Source organism: Hypanus sabinus, chromosome 17, assembly GCF_030144855.1.
Source record: "Hypanus sabinus isolate sHypSab1 chromosome 17, sHypSab1.hap1, whole genome shotgun sequence".
Lineage (NCBI taxonomy): Eukaryota > Metazoa > Chordata > Chondrichthyes > Myliobatiformes > Dasyatidae > Hypanus > Hypanus sabinus.
The window spans coordinates 59,645,422-59,660,907 of record NC_082722.1 but is presented as its reverse complement, the minus strand read 5'-3'; the positions used below and the strand labels follow the sequence as shown (position 1 = coordinate 59,660,907).

At 39.1% G+C, this 15,486-nt stretch overlaps 1 protein-coding gene across 1 annotated transcript in view; it reads right to left on the bottom strand.

Moving 5' to 3' along the window:
- Nucleotides 1–230: 230 nt before the first annotated feature.
- Nucleotides 231–15,486, bottom strand: part of cdh13 (cadherin 13, H-cadherin (heart)) — a 1,114,907-nt gene continuing 1,099,651 nt past the window's right edge. The window contains exons 13-14 of the mRNA XM_059993490.1: nt 11,724–11,939; nt 231–767 (exon numbers count right to left, since the gene is read on the bottom strand). Of these exons, the coding sequence (XP_059849473.1) occupies nt 760–767; nt 11,724–11,939 (224 nt within the window). The 3' untranslated portion in view covers nt 231–759. The remainder of the gene's footprint in view (nt 768–11,723; nt 11,940–15,486) is intronic.

The following is a 15,486-nucleotide window of genomic DNA, read 5'->3' as shown; positions in this document are numbered from 1 at the left end:
TCTTGACTTACTCTAGAAGAAGGTGTATTGCCGTTTACTCCACTGATATCTGCTATTCCTAATTTGAAGCCATGCAAACCTTTTGTTTAAACATGGTTAGTGATGACAGAGTTGTGTAATCATAATGTAATACCTGATACAGTCCTGTATGTGGCAGTATAGAGGTTACAGAATTTAATTCTGCCTTAAATTACTGGTTGAATAAAAGAAATTAGAAAACAAAAGGCATGTACAGCAATATTTACCACTTACGCACAATCTATGTTTAACTTCCTTGACACAAAGAACAATTTGTCTTAAAACTTCCTTGACACACAGAGAACAATTTGCCTTACAAGAACCAACAGCATGTCTTACTTAGCTTCCAAATAGTGTCTCCTGTAAAAAATGTTTTGATTTGTCAAAATAGCCTTCTTTTCATTGCCATTACAATTAAAATATTGTAGAGCAGAATATTGGGTTAATTGTGTACTCTATCTTCACGTCCTCTGAATGGATGTTCAGTCTAACTTCAAGGAAAAGCAATGCAACACTTGCTTATCGAGGTGGAACCCATTAGTGGAAGCTAGTAAGGTCAGAGGCTGTCATTGACCATAGCACAGTTTGATAGACTAGTGAAGGTACAAATTAAAGCGTGCTTGGAGCAAGGAGGTCTAGAACTTGAACAACTGTAAATCCTGTAAAATCTTCGGATTTGGCTTTTTTTTCCCCTCTTGTTGCCACAGCAACTCCGTGGGCAGCATCAAACAGCAGTGCTTGTTACAGGCCTGTGAAATAAAAAGAATAATTGAGTACAAAGGTACAACAATTGAAGACAAATATAATAACTCCTACCGAAATGGTTACTTGTGAATCATGCTTCAGAAAATCTTAACATCGTTCTGATAGTAAACATAGTTCTATACTATTATAATACAATATTGAACAAGTATATCACTCTAAACTTCATAAACTTCAAATCTTGTCATTAAAAACTTAGTTCTAACACTTACTGAATGCCATTTAACATCTTTCCCGTTCTCCATGAATAACAACAACCTCTACTCAATAAAGCTTTGATTTTAAAATTATCTGGCTTTTTTTTATGGCTTTGCTCCTTCCTACATCTTTCAAGCCTAAAATTCTCCCAGACTAACTAGTTTCTCAATTTCTCAGTTCTGAGTGAAGGGTCTGTTATGTTTTGTAACTTCAAAATATTAAACTAATTCAAAGAAGACATGGGTGCTGGAAAATACCGATGTAACTTCCATCTTTACTTTTAGCAAGGAGTGCATGTATCACAGGCGAGCATGATGATGCATGCAATTAATGTATTTTTAAAAATAACCCATAATTATTTAAATGATCAAGAATACTTAATCAAACAATATATACTCAAAATTACTCAAATATTATGGAAATATTAAATACACAACACTCCTCCCTGCTTAGCTATAAACTCCAACTCATTAGAAAATGTATCTCAACTATATACACACTATAATATATAACACAACTACTATAAACAGACATCTACAGCATAGTAAATTTTAAATTATCTATTCAGTCTTAAAGATTTAATTGCTGTTAAGGATTTCATGCTCTTGTGGGATGACATCATTCCTGACAAGGGAGGTCGATCTAATTGGCAGGTGAGATTTGTGGATGTGAAACTATCTCAGGTTCTAGGCCCACCTCAATGGTGATTGAAGAAGTTGACTTTGAGACTGCAGGAAGTGGTTCTAATAGCAGTAGTGAACTTTCTTCTCTGCTCTACTCAACTGATTGGTGTGTCATCATCAGATGATATCAGACTCAATCTCTACTGTGCAGGAGAATAGTCCAGTTCTGTCCTCAATCTTTCTGAGTATCCAGTTTTGATCATGCCTGTAGTCCTTTGCCAGGACTGTTTGTCCAGGAGTGAAACATCGAACCTCCTTGAACTTCTTTCCAGTTTAAAACTAAGCCACATTTCACAAGTAAGTAATCACCTAATTAAAATATCAAATGCCTTCTCAGATATGTTCCCTAAAAAAAGCCGTTGTAGTCGGACCACGGCTTTCGTCATTTTCACACTTCCTCTGAGCAGCATGGTCCTTCCCTGCTCCAATATGCTTTCCAATTATAGGTACAGAGGTTGGCACCAACACCTCTTTGTCCTGTTGGGCAAATGTTCCTAGTGTTCAACCTGGAGACAGTTGTGGCATCATCCTATACCTTTCATAATTCACTTTCAGTTGGCCTCATTGCTTGGGCACATCTGGACACAGCAAATTTTCCCCATTCTTCTTTACAAAACTGATCATGCTCTGTCAGATTGTATGGGGATCATAAGTGAACAGTCCTTTTTGAGTCCAGCCACAAATTCTTAATTGAATTGAGGTCTGGACTCTGACTTGGCCACTCCAGGATATTAACTCTGTTGTTTTTAAACCAGTGCTGTGCAGCATTGGCTTTATGCTTGGGGGTCATTATCTTGCAGGAAAACAAATCTTCTCCGGAGTCACAGTTCTATTGCAGACTGCAACAGGTTTTCCTCTAGGACTTCCATATATTTTGCTACATTAATTTTACCCTCTACCCTCACAAGCCTTCCAGGGCCTGCTGCAATGAAGCATCCCCACAGCATGATGCAGTCACCACCGTGCTTCACGGTAGGGATGGAGTGTTTTTGATGATGGGCGGTGTTTGGCATACACCAAACATGGTGTTTAGCCTGAGGGCCAAAAAGCTCAATTTTAGTTTCATCAGACAATCAAACCTTCCTCTGGCTGACTTCAGAGTCTCCCACATGCCTTCCAGCAAAATGTAGGTGAAATTTCACATGAGTTTTTTTTCAACAGTGGCTTTCTCTTTACACTGTCCCATAAAGCTGTGATTGGTGAGGCATCCGGGCAACAGCTGTTGTATGCAGTCTCTCCCATCTCAGCCACTGAAGCTTGTAACTCCTCCAGAGCTGTCATAGGTCTCTTGTGGTCTCTCTCACTAGTCCCATTCTCGCAGGTCACTCAGTTTTTGAGGACAGTCTGCTCCAGGCAGATTTACAACTGTGCCATATTCTTTCCATTTCTTGATGAATGACTAAACTGTACTCCAGGGGATGTTCAATAACTTGAAAATTTTCTTGTATCCATCTCCTAAGTTGTGCTTTTCGATAACTTTTTTTTATAGAGTTGCTTGGAATGTTGATTTGTCTTCATGATGTAGTTTTTGCCAGGGTACTGACTCACCAACAGTTGGACCTTTCAGATACAGGTGTATTTTTACTACATTCAATTGAAACACCATGACTGCACTCGGTGATCTCCATTTAACTAATTATGTGACTTCTAAACCAATTGGCTGCACTAGTGATGATTCATTGTGGCATATTAAAGGAGGTGTATACTATTTTGTGTTTTATTTTGTAATTAATTTAGATCATTTTGTAGAGATCTGTTTTCATTTTGACATACAAGTCTTTTTCTGTTGATTAGTGTCAAAAAAGCCAAATTAAATCCACTGTGTTTCAATGTTGTAAAACAATAAAACATGAAAATTTACAAGGGGAGTGAATACTTTTATAAGCATCATATCAGAAACTCTTTCTGTAAAAAAAATGTAGCTCTTGTACTTCCTTTAAAACTCTTTCCTCTCATCTTAAGCACATGTTCTCTTATTTTTGATAGCTCTACCATGAGAAAAAGAATTTGACTATCTATCCTATCAATTGCTCTCATTATCTTTGCATTTCTAACAGCTTACCCCCTCACTCTGCTTCTCTCAAAGGCAAATGAGCTTCAAACTCTCCCGATAACTAAAGCATTCCAATCCAAAGAATATCTTGATGAAGTTCCTCTTAATTCTCTCAAGTAAAATTCTGTAGCACAATTCTTTACAGTAACTGTAAAATGAGCAACTTGGTACTGATAGATCAGGTCTATAAACACAGGTCTTCAGAATAAAATATATCCTTTTTGAACACATGAGAAAAATGCAAAAGAAGTTCAGGGTAGATAGTACTCTAGCCAATTTTAAGTTACTTTGCCCAGTTACTTTCTCCCATTAAGTTCATTATTTTTACACAAGACAAAAAGATTACAACTACTACAGACCAATTTTTAGGAGAAAGGTTTAACTCAATCCAACAAAAGCTTTTTGAGGCATATACTGTTATCAATCCTGTTCCAATCTACATCTAATTTCTTCAATTACATGTCCACCATAACGTTGGGTCTAGATAAAATAACGTATCCGTTGGAAGAGGTGGGAACAATGACTGAAAAGCAAAAGTAGTCTGCAGCTGTTGGAGCAACCTGGAACATTAATTCTACTTACCTGTCTACAGATTTATTTTCTCACAGGGAATTAGCAAACCAGATCAGTTCCATAACAATCCAGTAGGTGAATGGTTATCTTTTCCAAGACTTGATTTGATTTTAGTATCTGGATTTATTTAACTATTTAAGTTTAATTTTCCCGGTTACTGTTGTGGAATTCAAACTTGTTTCTCTGGATCAATGGCCCAGAGGCCTATCCATTAATCCAGCAACTTAACAGCCACGAGGAAATCTGCAGATGCTGGAAATTCAAGCAACACACACAAAATGCTGCTGAATTTAACAGTCATGTTATTGTATCACAAATTTAACATTTAATGTTGGTATTTTAATACCTCTTTGTACATTTTTATTTTAAAGTTTAAAAAATGCATGTGGTGGAATTTAACATTCATGCATTTAGTGTGCATATCAGAACAAAACTCACTGTTTCTGTTTATCAAATGAGTTTAGGGATGGCCAGATTTATATCATAACTTCACAGGTTTTCAATTAACCTACACTCATAGTCAATATATATCATTATTCTGAGTAAGGATGCTTCCTGTGGCTCATTTGTCCCATCAGTACATCACAAATTAGACAAATCTATGAAAATACTTTCTTAAACTTACTCTGGGAAAACACTATAATGTTGAGATGCCAATGGTGCATGCCTTTAATTCTAGGTAAGTTATTACTCAGTAAATGTGCAATATCATTTGGCTGTGGGGTTTCTCATGTCAGTTTTCATGAATATAATGGTCATTATGGACAAGGCCTCTCAACTGCATCACTATGGTAACATTCCTGATACTTCTCCCTACTCATGAAAATGATACAGACATTTCCAAATGTCAGTCTATGATATTAGCACTCAAACCCAGAGAACAAAAGAAATAGCTACAAATGTCAAGGTTTTCTTTTCGGTAAAATTCCCAATGTTTTGTTGTCATCAATCCATTAAATATAAGTGAGATAATCACAGTAATACAGCGAGGGCAGTGATTAGTATTTGAATGGTGTTAACACTCTGAAACAAATAGGGACTTGTGAACTCACTCCTCCATTTCCAATCAGTTATAGCCAACTTTGCCATTTGCAACTGTCTATTAGAACTTAAGTTACTTTGGTAATCCTTCAATGCGCAATAATGCTGTCAAATCCAACACGCAATGTATTTTGAATTATCCTTACCCCTTTCATGGATAAAATTCATTTGCCCCACATGAATCATTAACTCCAATAATTAGACTAGATTTTGTCGTCAGTGGGCAGTGTTCTCTATGACATGCAATAGTTCCTCCTTTACCTAATGATGGAGTCAGTTGACAGAGATTCTTGCTGACCCTTCAGAAAATGATGTTATAGTGGTAACAACAGCAAAACACCATCCCCTTCTCTCAATTCTTCTATCTCTGTCAGATCTGCTCTCAGGATGAGACTTTTCATTCCAGAATGAAGGAGATGAAAGGGGCGTCCCTTCCTCCACCATCAATGCTGCCCTCAATCGCATCCCTTCCATTTCATGCATGTCAGTTCTTACCCCCTCCTCCTGCTACCCTACCAGGGATAGGGTGTTTCTTATCCTCACCTACCACCCCACCAGCCTCTGCATCCAGTACTTAATTCTCTGCAACTTCCGTATTCTCCAATAGGATCCCACCACCAAGCACATCTTTCACTCCCCCCACTTTCTGCTTTCCACAGTGATTGCTCCCTGTGCGACTCACTTGTCCATTCATCATTCCCCACTCATCTCCCTACTGACACTTGTCCTTGTAAGTGGAACAAGGTCTACACCTGCCCCTACACCTCCACCCTCACTACCATTCAGGGCGCCAAACAGACCTTCCAGGTGAGGCGACATTTCACCTGTGAGTCTGTTGGTGTCACATACTGTGTCCGGTGCTCCCAGTGTGGCCTCCTGTATATTAATGAGACCTGATGTAGATTTGGAGACCACTGTGTGGAGCACCTACACTCCGTCTGTCAGAAGAAGCGGGATCTTGCAGTTGCCACCTATTTTAATTCCACCACATTCCCATTCCAATATGTCAATCCATGGCCTCCTCAACTGTTGCAATGAGGCCACAGTCAGCTTGGAGAAGCAACACCTTTTATTCCATCTGGGTTGCCTCCAACCTGATGGCATGAGCATCGATTTCTCCAACTTCTGGTAATGCCCAAAAACTCCCCCTCTCCTTCACCAGTTCCCATTCTCTTTTCCTTCTCTCATCTTATCTCCTTGCCTGCCCATCACCTCCCTCTGGTGCTCCTCCCCCCTTTTCTTCTATGACTTTCTATCCTCACCTATCAGACTCCCCCTTCTCCAGCCTTGTATCTCTTTCACCAATCGACTTTCCAGTTTCTTACTTCATCCCTCCTCCTCCCAGTTTTACCAATCACTTTGTGTTTCTCTCTCGCTGCCTCTCACCTTTTAAATCCACTCCTCATCTTTTTTTCTACAGTCCTGCCAAAGAGTTCACGCCAAAAATGTCAATTGTATTTTTTCCATAGATGCTGCCTCGCCTGCTAAGTTCCTCCAGCATTTTGTGTGTGAAACCCAGAGCTAGTTGTGTGGTCAGAGACTAAGATTGTTGCCCATAGTGAAGACCAGGACTTCCATGGATTTACAGAAAACCAATATAATCTCAATAAAGTACAAGATTTATTATGAAAACTCGATTAATTCACAAATGAGTTTAGGGAAATTCTTATATGCTAGGCTACTCAAATGCAGTAATGTGCTTGATTATAAACAGCCTTTTCAGTTCAGGGGAAATTATGAATGTACAGTAAATATTAATAAATAGAGAAGAAATAAGAATATGAACTAGAATAAAAATTGAAAATATTATTACAGTATATTTATTATTAAATAGCTAAGTAATTTATCCACATGCTAAGTTATTGAAACTAACAAAATAAATAGTAAAAAAATGTTTTACCTTTTACCCAGGAGCTTCTTTCTCACTCAGTGGCAGGTGGACTGCTGTTCTTATGGCATATTAAGCCTGGCTCAAGATGGATTTGCCACATTAGAGACCAGGAAGCCTGTGAAAAATCATTCTGTCTAATTGGACTCCATCAGGAATCCACTAGAACAGAATGTGAGCAAGTTCAGCCAGTTGGGACTGGGCATTCGGTGCCACCATTATTGCCAGCAGTGGAGACTAGAACTTCCACATTTCTACAGATAATCATTGTGGCCTGGTATTCAAATACAATGGGCAGAAATTTAAGAGGCTATACAGAGTATGGACTCAGTCACTTCCACCACGGACATTGCCCTCCCCACTTCTGAGGGCATCAACAAGAGGTGCTATCGTCTACCCATCTAGGCGATATACTCCTCTCATTGCTGCCTTCAGGCAGAATGTAGGGGAAAGTGAAAGTCCGCAACTCAAGATTCAACAAATGCTTCTTTCCTTCCACCACTGGGTTCTTGAATCAATGTGAAATAAGGACCTAATTGGCCTATGATTTCCTTTCATTTGCCTCCACCCCTTCTTAAAGTGTGGAGTGATATTAGCAATTTTCCAGTACTCTGGAACCGTTCCAGAATCTAGTGATTCTTGAAAGATAGTTATCAATGCTTCCTCAATCTCTTCAGCTGCTCCTTTCAGAACTCTAGGGTGTAGTCCATCTGCTTCAGGTGACTTATCTACCTTCAGACTTTCAGCTTCCCAAGCACCTTCTCCTTAATAACAGCAACTACGCTTACTTCTGCACCTTGACAGTCTAGAATTTCTGGCATACTACTAGAGTCTTCCATGGTGAAAACTGATGCAAAATACGTATTAAGTTCACCTGCCATTTCTTTCTCTCCTGTTATTACCTCTACAACATCATTTTCCAGCAGTCCAGTATCACTCTGGCCTCTCTTTTACTCTTTTCTCTGAAAAAAAAACATTTGGTATCCTCTTTGATATGTTGGCTACTTACTTTAATATTTCATCTTTTCTCTCCTCATGTTTTTTTTTAAAGTTGCCTTCTGTTGGTTTTTAAACACTTCCCAGTCCTCTAACTTCCCACTAATTTTTGCTCTATTATATGCCCTCCCTTTTGCTTTGATGCAGTCTTTCACTTGCCATGTCAATCACAGTTGCCTCATCCTCCTTTTACAATATTTCTTCATCTCTGCCATTATCCCTGCTAGTGATCCTTCCAATCAACTTTAGCCAACTCCTCGCTCAAGCCTTTATAATTCACTTTACTCTAGTGTAATACTAATACATCTGACTTTATCTTCTCCCTCTCAAACTGCAGTATGAATTGTATCATACTATTTTCATTACATCCCAAAGGTTCCATTATCTTAATATATCTAATCAAATCTGGTTCATTACACAACACCCAAATCAGAAATGTCTTTCCCCGACCCACCATTCTCTGTGTGAAAAACTTACCACTAACATCCCCTCAGTATCTTTTTCCAAGCACCTTAAAGACATGTCCCCTCATGTTAGCCGTTTCAGCCCTGTGAAAAAGCCTCTGACTATCTGCACAATCAATGCCCCTTATCATCTTATACACCTCTATCAGGTCACCTTTCATCCTCCTTCACTCCAAGGAGAAAAGGCCAAGTTCACTCAAACTTTTCTCATAAGGCATGCTCCCCAATCCAGGCAACATCCTTGTAAATCTCATCTGCACTCTCTCTATAGTATCCTCATCCTTCCTGTAGTGAGGTGACCAGAACAGAACACAGTACTCCAAGTGGGGTCTGACCAGGGTCCTATATAGCCATAACATTACCTCACAGTTCTTGAACTCTATCCCATAGTTGATGAATGCCAACTCACCATATGCCTTCTTAACAACACTGTCAACCTGCACAGCAGCTTTGAGTGTCCAACTGACATGGACACCAAGATCTCTCAGATCCTCCACACTGCCAGGAGTCTTACCATTTATATTACCATATAACCATATAACAATCACAGCACTGAAACAGGCCATCTGGGCCCTCCTAGTCCATCCCGAACTCTTAATCTCACCTAGTCCCACCTACCCGCACTCAGCCCATAACCCTCCATTCCTTTCCTGTCCATATACCTATCCAATTTTACCTTAAATGACACAACTGAACTGGCCTCTACTACTTCTACAGGAAGCTCATTCCACACAGCTATCACTCTCTGAGTAAAGAAATACCCCCTCGTGTTTCCCTTAAACTTCTGCCCCCTAACTCTCAAATCATGTCCTCTCATTTGAATCTCCCCTACTCTCAATGAAAACAGTCTATTCACGTCAACTCTATCTATCACTCTCAAAATTTTAAATACCTCGATTAAATTCCCCCTCAACCTTCTACGCTCCAATGAATAGAGACCTAACTTGTTCAACCTTTCTCTGTAACTTAAGTGCTGAAACCCAGGTAACATCCTAGTAAATCGTCTCTGCACTCTCTCTAATTTATTGATATTTTTCCTATAATTTGGTGACCATTATATTCTCTCTTCAAATTGGACCTACCAAAATGAACCACTTCACACTTATCTGTGTTGAAGTCCATCTGCCACTTCTCAGCCCAGCTCTGCATCCTTTCGAAGTCCCGCTGTAACCTCTAACTACCCTCCAGACTATCCACAACACCCCCAACCTTTGTGTCATTAGCAAATACCTGCCAATCTCTAACCGCACTACAAGATCATCTACCTTATTCCCTATACTGTATGGATTCACATATAATACCTTAATGCCTGTATTCATCACAATTTCTACAATTTATGTTGTCATGTTCATAATCTACTGCACTCCTGCTATTGAAAAAAAGATTATATTTATGGTGCTTATACCCTGGGTATGACAATAACTTGAAACTTAAAGCTTAAGTGAGACTCAACGTCGATAGATTGGGCTTTAATGCATGATACAGAAACATAGAAACATAGAAAACCTACAGCGCAATACAGACCTTTGGCCCACCATGTTGTGCTAAACATATACTTACTTCAGAAATTACCTAGGATTACACATAGCCTTCTATTTTTCTAAGCTCCATGTGGTTATCTAGGAGTCTCTTAAAAGAACCTATCACATCTGCCTCCACTACTGTCGCCAGTAGCCCATTCCACGCATTCACCACTCTGCATAAAAATCTTACCCCGACATCTCCTCTGTACCTACTTACAAGCACCTTAAAACTGCACCCTCTCGTGTTAGTCATTTCAGCCCTAGGAAAAACAATGGAAAATATTCTTGGGACATTAGGCAAAGGAAAAGATTCTTCAGGCATTAGGATTAATCCAGCTTCCGATTCGAATCTGTTGAATCAGGCATAGATTACAGCATGATCCAAGAACACGTATTAGAATTTTAGAAGACCGATATTTAAAGTTTCTACATTATATTTCCCAGGGCTCTTAAGTTTTGAGTAATTTAGACCCCTCCATCAGAAGAAATCCATAAGGAATGCAATATACATTCATTTTATACTGCCAACAGTAATCACAAGCATATGATTCCCTCGCTTGTGATTTAATGAAGAATTCCATTAAAGTGAAAATAAATTTATGCCTTCTTTATTTGCCGTGTCTGACCTGTGAAATTTCAGATTTACCTGTTTGGATTAAGTTAATTAGCAAATGTGAAATTTATCCATGCATTTGGGTGATTTATCAATTAAACATTTTTTAAAAAAAGAGTCATTGATCAAATATTAAAAAAATACCTTGCTGACAAACATTTGCTTGAGAGTAGGCCATTCAGAAGGGGAACCTACATTCGGTCAGTCTTTCATTCAGTCTACATTCAGTCTACTGAAACTACATTCAGTCTTTACCTTTTGTCTAGCAGAAGTACAATATTTCTTATATTTCTCACAATTGAAGAGGTCAGTGGGACACAGGACCCAACATGAACACACAATATACAATGGTTCTTAGTGCATTCCCAATCAGTCCCACCTCCTGTAAACAATTCTCCCTCAAGTCTCCATGAAGTTCTTCTGATTCTTCTGCCACCCAACTATGCAAGGGATAACTTATAATAGCTAATAGCACATCTTTGAGATGTTGGAGGAAATCAGAGCACCAGGTAAAACCCATGCAAATCTGTGCAAACTTCTCATAGACAATACTTTGTGGTCAGGACCAAACCCAGGACACTGGAACTATGCAGTAGCAGCACTACCATGTCATTACTCTTGATGTCCAGAGCCTAGGATACATTAAGTACAACTAGTTTAAAACATTCAACATTTTGGGAAAAGCATCTTCCCCTCTGCCATCAAATTTATGAACCAACAATGACTCCATGAACAATACCCCCACTAGTTTTGAACTACTTATTTTAAAAACTTCTTATTATAATTTATAGCATAAGATGTATCCAACCTATGTCAATGATAATAAACGATTCAGACAATGACTCTGATTCTTGGTGCATAAACATGAACCATAACAAACCTGAATCTGAACTATTGAAAACCAAACTCACAGAACAATGTGATGATAGAAATCAAGAGGAGTGTGATACTGATGTGGAGAGAGTTGGCTGTGCTGCAGTCCATTTTGTTCTTCTTGCAAGAGCAGACTTGGACTAAAACATCTGTGCTGTTGGTCAATGGGGGCTTCCCACTGTCTGTCACTACAATTGGCAAATTGTAGTTGGATCTTTTCAGTGAATGCAGGAGGCTGAGTCGAGCATGAGTGCCTGAAGGAACAAAACAAAAATATGAATGTTGTAAGTGCAAACTTTACTCATGGACGTTAGATATCAATGTTGTGTAATGGAATACTTCCACACAGTCAGTGTTTAATCAGTGTCACATATGTTATTCAATAAATATCCAATGTTCAAAATGACCTCTTTGATTTTCTGGAATTAAAGAAATGTGATTAACATAGAGACTGAACTTCCAGAGAATGCAATAACAGACAATAATTCATTGCAACACATAGAAAATGCTGGAAGAACTCAGCAGCTCAGGCTACATCTATGGAAATGAATAAACAGTCGATGTTTCTGGCTGAGACTGTTCTTTAGGGCCAGAATTTAAAAGATTGGGGGAGGAGAAGGAGGTTAGCTGGAAGGTGATGGGCGAAGCCGGGTGGGCGGTGAAGGGCTGGAGAAGAAGGAATCTGATAGGAGAGGGGACCATAAGAGAAAGGGAAGGAAAAGGTGTCCTGAAGGAAGTGATAGGCAGATGAGAAGAGGTAAAAGGCCAGAGTGGGTAATAGAAAAAGAAGGGAGAGTAAGGGAAAATATTTTTTACTGGAAGGAGAAATCGATATTCATGCCACCAGGTTGGAGGCTATCAAGACAGAATATAAGGTAAAAAGGCAAATAATTCAACTGTCCCAAAAATCAGTCATATCCCATGATCATCTGTCTTTGCTTGCTGGGAATCCCTTTTGTCAATTGCTTATTATTTCTCACCCTTTGAACTAAATAGAGAACTGAAGTTGAACATGCGTTCATATCCTGGGGAATATATTACTACAACACTGTCTCACCAAAATATTCCAGTTTGATAAAGTACAGTGACCTGAAGTGTTTACTTTGTTTCTTCCTCTGCAGGATCTGTCCATCTCCATTGAGTATATCCATTTACTGCTTTTACTTCGGATTTCTCAGCACCTCCCAATATGCTGCTTTTGTGTTATCTTTAACATCCAGTCAAAAATCACAAAATACATTGGAAGCGAAAAAGGGTGGTCCCTGCATGCGTGTAGAGGGATCAAAATTCATGATTAGTAATTATGCTATATTCGTGCCTGCTCCCTGATGGTATGATTTCTCCTTCTGGTTATAAAAAAAATCCTTCCACTCCCTTCTTCTATTCCCCACTCTAGCCTCTTACATCTTCTCACCTGCCTATCACCTCTCCCTGGCTCCCCTCCTCCTTCCCTTTCTCCTCTGGTCCACTCTCCTCACCTATCAGATCCTTTGCTCTTCAGCCCTTTAACTTTCCTTCACCTATCACTTCCATCCCCTCCCCTCACCTCTCTATTGTGGCGTCTTCCCCCTACTTTCCACTTCTGAAGAAGGGTCTCTGCCCGAAACATTGACTGTTTGTTCACATCCATGAATGCTGCCTGACCTGCTGAATTCCTCCAGCATTTTGTTTGTGTTTCTTCATGATTAATGTTTCCTCATGTGGTCATAACGCTGGAGATGTCTGCATACAGCCAGTGCCGAAGATTGAAACCTTCCATCAGCACCATACAGTATTTTGAATGGCCAGGCATGTTTCAAAATGTTCATTCACTATTTCCTGTTGCAGTTAAAGGGAAGGAGCTTCCCCGCTGAAGTTAGCCTGGGAGATGTCCACGAAAGAAAAAATATAGGGGATAGCAGCCTTCACAACATCCAGAAGTAGGCAGGGACATTTATTCTAGAAGAGAAGGTGAAGTACCTCAGAAATAGTTCAATGTAGTACACATTCAGCATACACCAGCCATCAACAGGAGAGCATGTCTACCATTCAAATACAGTAGATTCTGGTTTATCGGGACACATCAGGACTACTATACTTTGGCCCAATTAAGCAGTTGCCCCAATTAGCTGAAGTTTCATGGAGATAGTTAAAAAGGTATAAAAAAGACAAGCTACTGCTTAACTAACAAATTATGTATTTAAATGAAAATACGGGACAAATTAGAACACTAACAAACTACTAGGTACTATAAAACTTGTATTAATTTATCAATAGAGGAATTCATCCAGTGCATGTGTTCTTTTGATTGACTGTACATGAACAAAATGAGAGCAGATGCTTAAAGTACTGCATCCTTTAAATCTTAATTATCATATCAATCAAGATGATTGTTGATACCTTCAAAATCTTCATAGTTCCTAACTTGTTGAACTTGTTTCATTGTTACTCCCAGCTGTTTCTGGCTTGAAACTGCAGTGATCAGAACAGTTCTGAATTGTTTCACTACTTATTTCTCGCCAACTACCAGTGACAAAAATCACTGCATTTTGGGCACATGCGCACATAATTGATGCTATTTAAAAACTACCCTAAGCATAGTGTAGTGTCTAACAGCCATGCAAGCTCTCATGTCCAATGCTAGTTAGAAACTGTTCGGCAACAGTCCCCTGCCCCAATAAAGTGGCATGTTGTCCGAAATAAATAAAGGGAATCTTAGCTATTTTCTCGATCAGCTTTTGTTCTAAAGAGTTGTCCCAAATAAGTGAGTGCCCTGATTGACTGATGGTCCTATTAACTAGAATCCATTGTAGTGCCCTACATCCACAAATCCACAAAAGACGAAAGTTCTAAGGAGATGTGCAGGACAAGTTTTTTACTCAGAGAGTGTTAGGTACCTGGAATGCACAGCCAGAATTGGTAGTGGAAGAAAACTTGATAGAGGTACTTAAGGGGCTGTTAGGCACACAGATTTACAGGGAATGGAGAGATGTCAATGTTGTGTACTGTAGGAAGAAGAGACTCACTCAGTTAGTTTTTAATTACTAGTTTAATTGTCCACACAACCACTTTCATGACCTGCTACTAACTCCATAAAGGCACACACCTCCTTTGGTCCTGCAGGACAAGATGTGCACAATTGCATATGGATGCATGTTATTCAATACTGAAATGCTTGTTACTGAGTGGTAGGGCAGGAAGATGACAGGATTGTCACATGTAATTCCATAAGATAGATCAACAGAATTAGGCCATTTGGCCTATTTAATCATTATTTTTCACCTCAACCCCATTTTCCTGTCTTTTCACTTTTACCTTTAATGCCCTTAATAATCAATAACCTAGGACATGTCCTCTTCTCATTGTTACCATCAGGAAGGAGGTACAGAAGTCTGAAGGCACACACTCAATGATTCAGGAACAGTTTCTTCCCTTCTTCGATCTGATTCCTAAATGGGCATTGAACCCATGAACACTAACTCACTTTTTTCTATTATTTCTGTTTTACACTATTTTTAATCTATTTAATATACATACATATATACTTACTGTTGCTTATTTATTTTTCTTTCTATTGCATTGTACTGCTGCTGCTAAGTTAACAAATTTCACAACACATGCAGTGATAATAAACCTGATTCTGATTTTAAACCTCCACTTTAACCCCCTTCTCACATTCCACTTCTCCTTCATCTCTTTTCTCTTCAAATAATGAAGGTTGCAAGCTTCCTCCACTTTCTGACCACAAAACTACACAACATTGACTTCTCTAACTTCCGTTAATGCCCCTCCTCCCCTTCTTACCCCATCCCTGACATATTT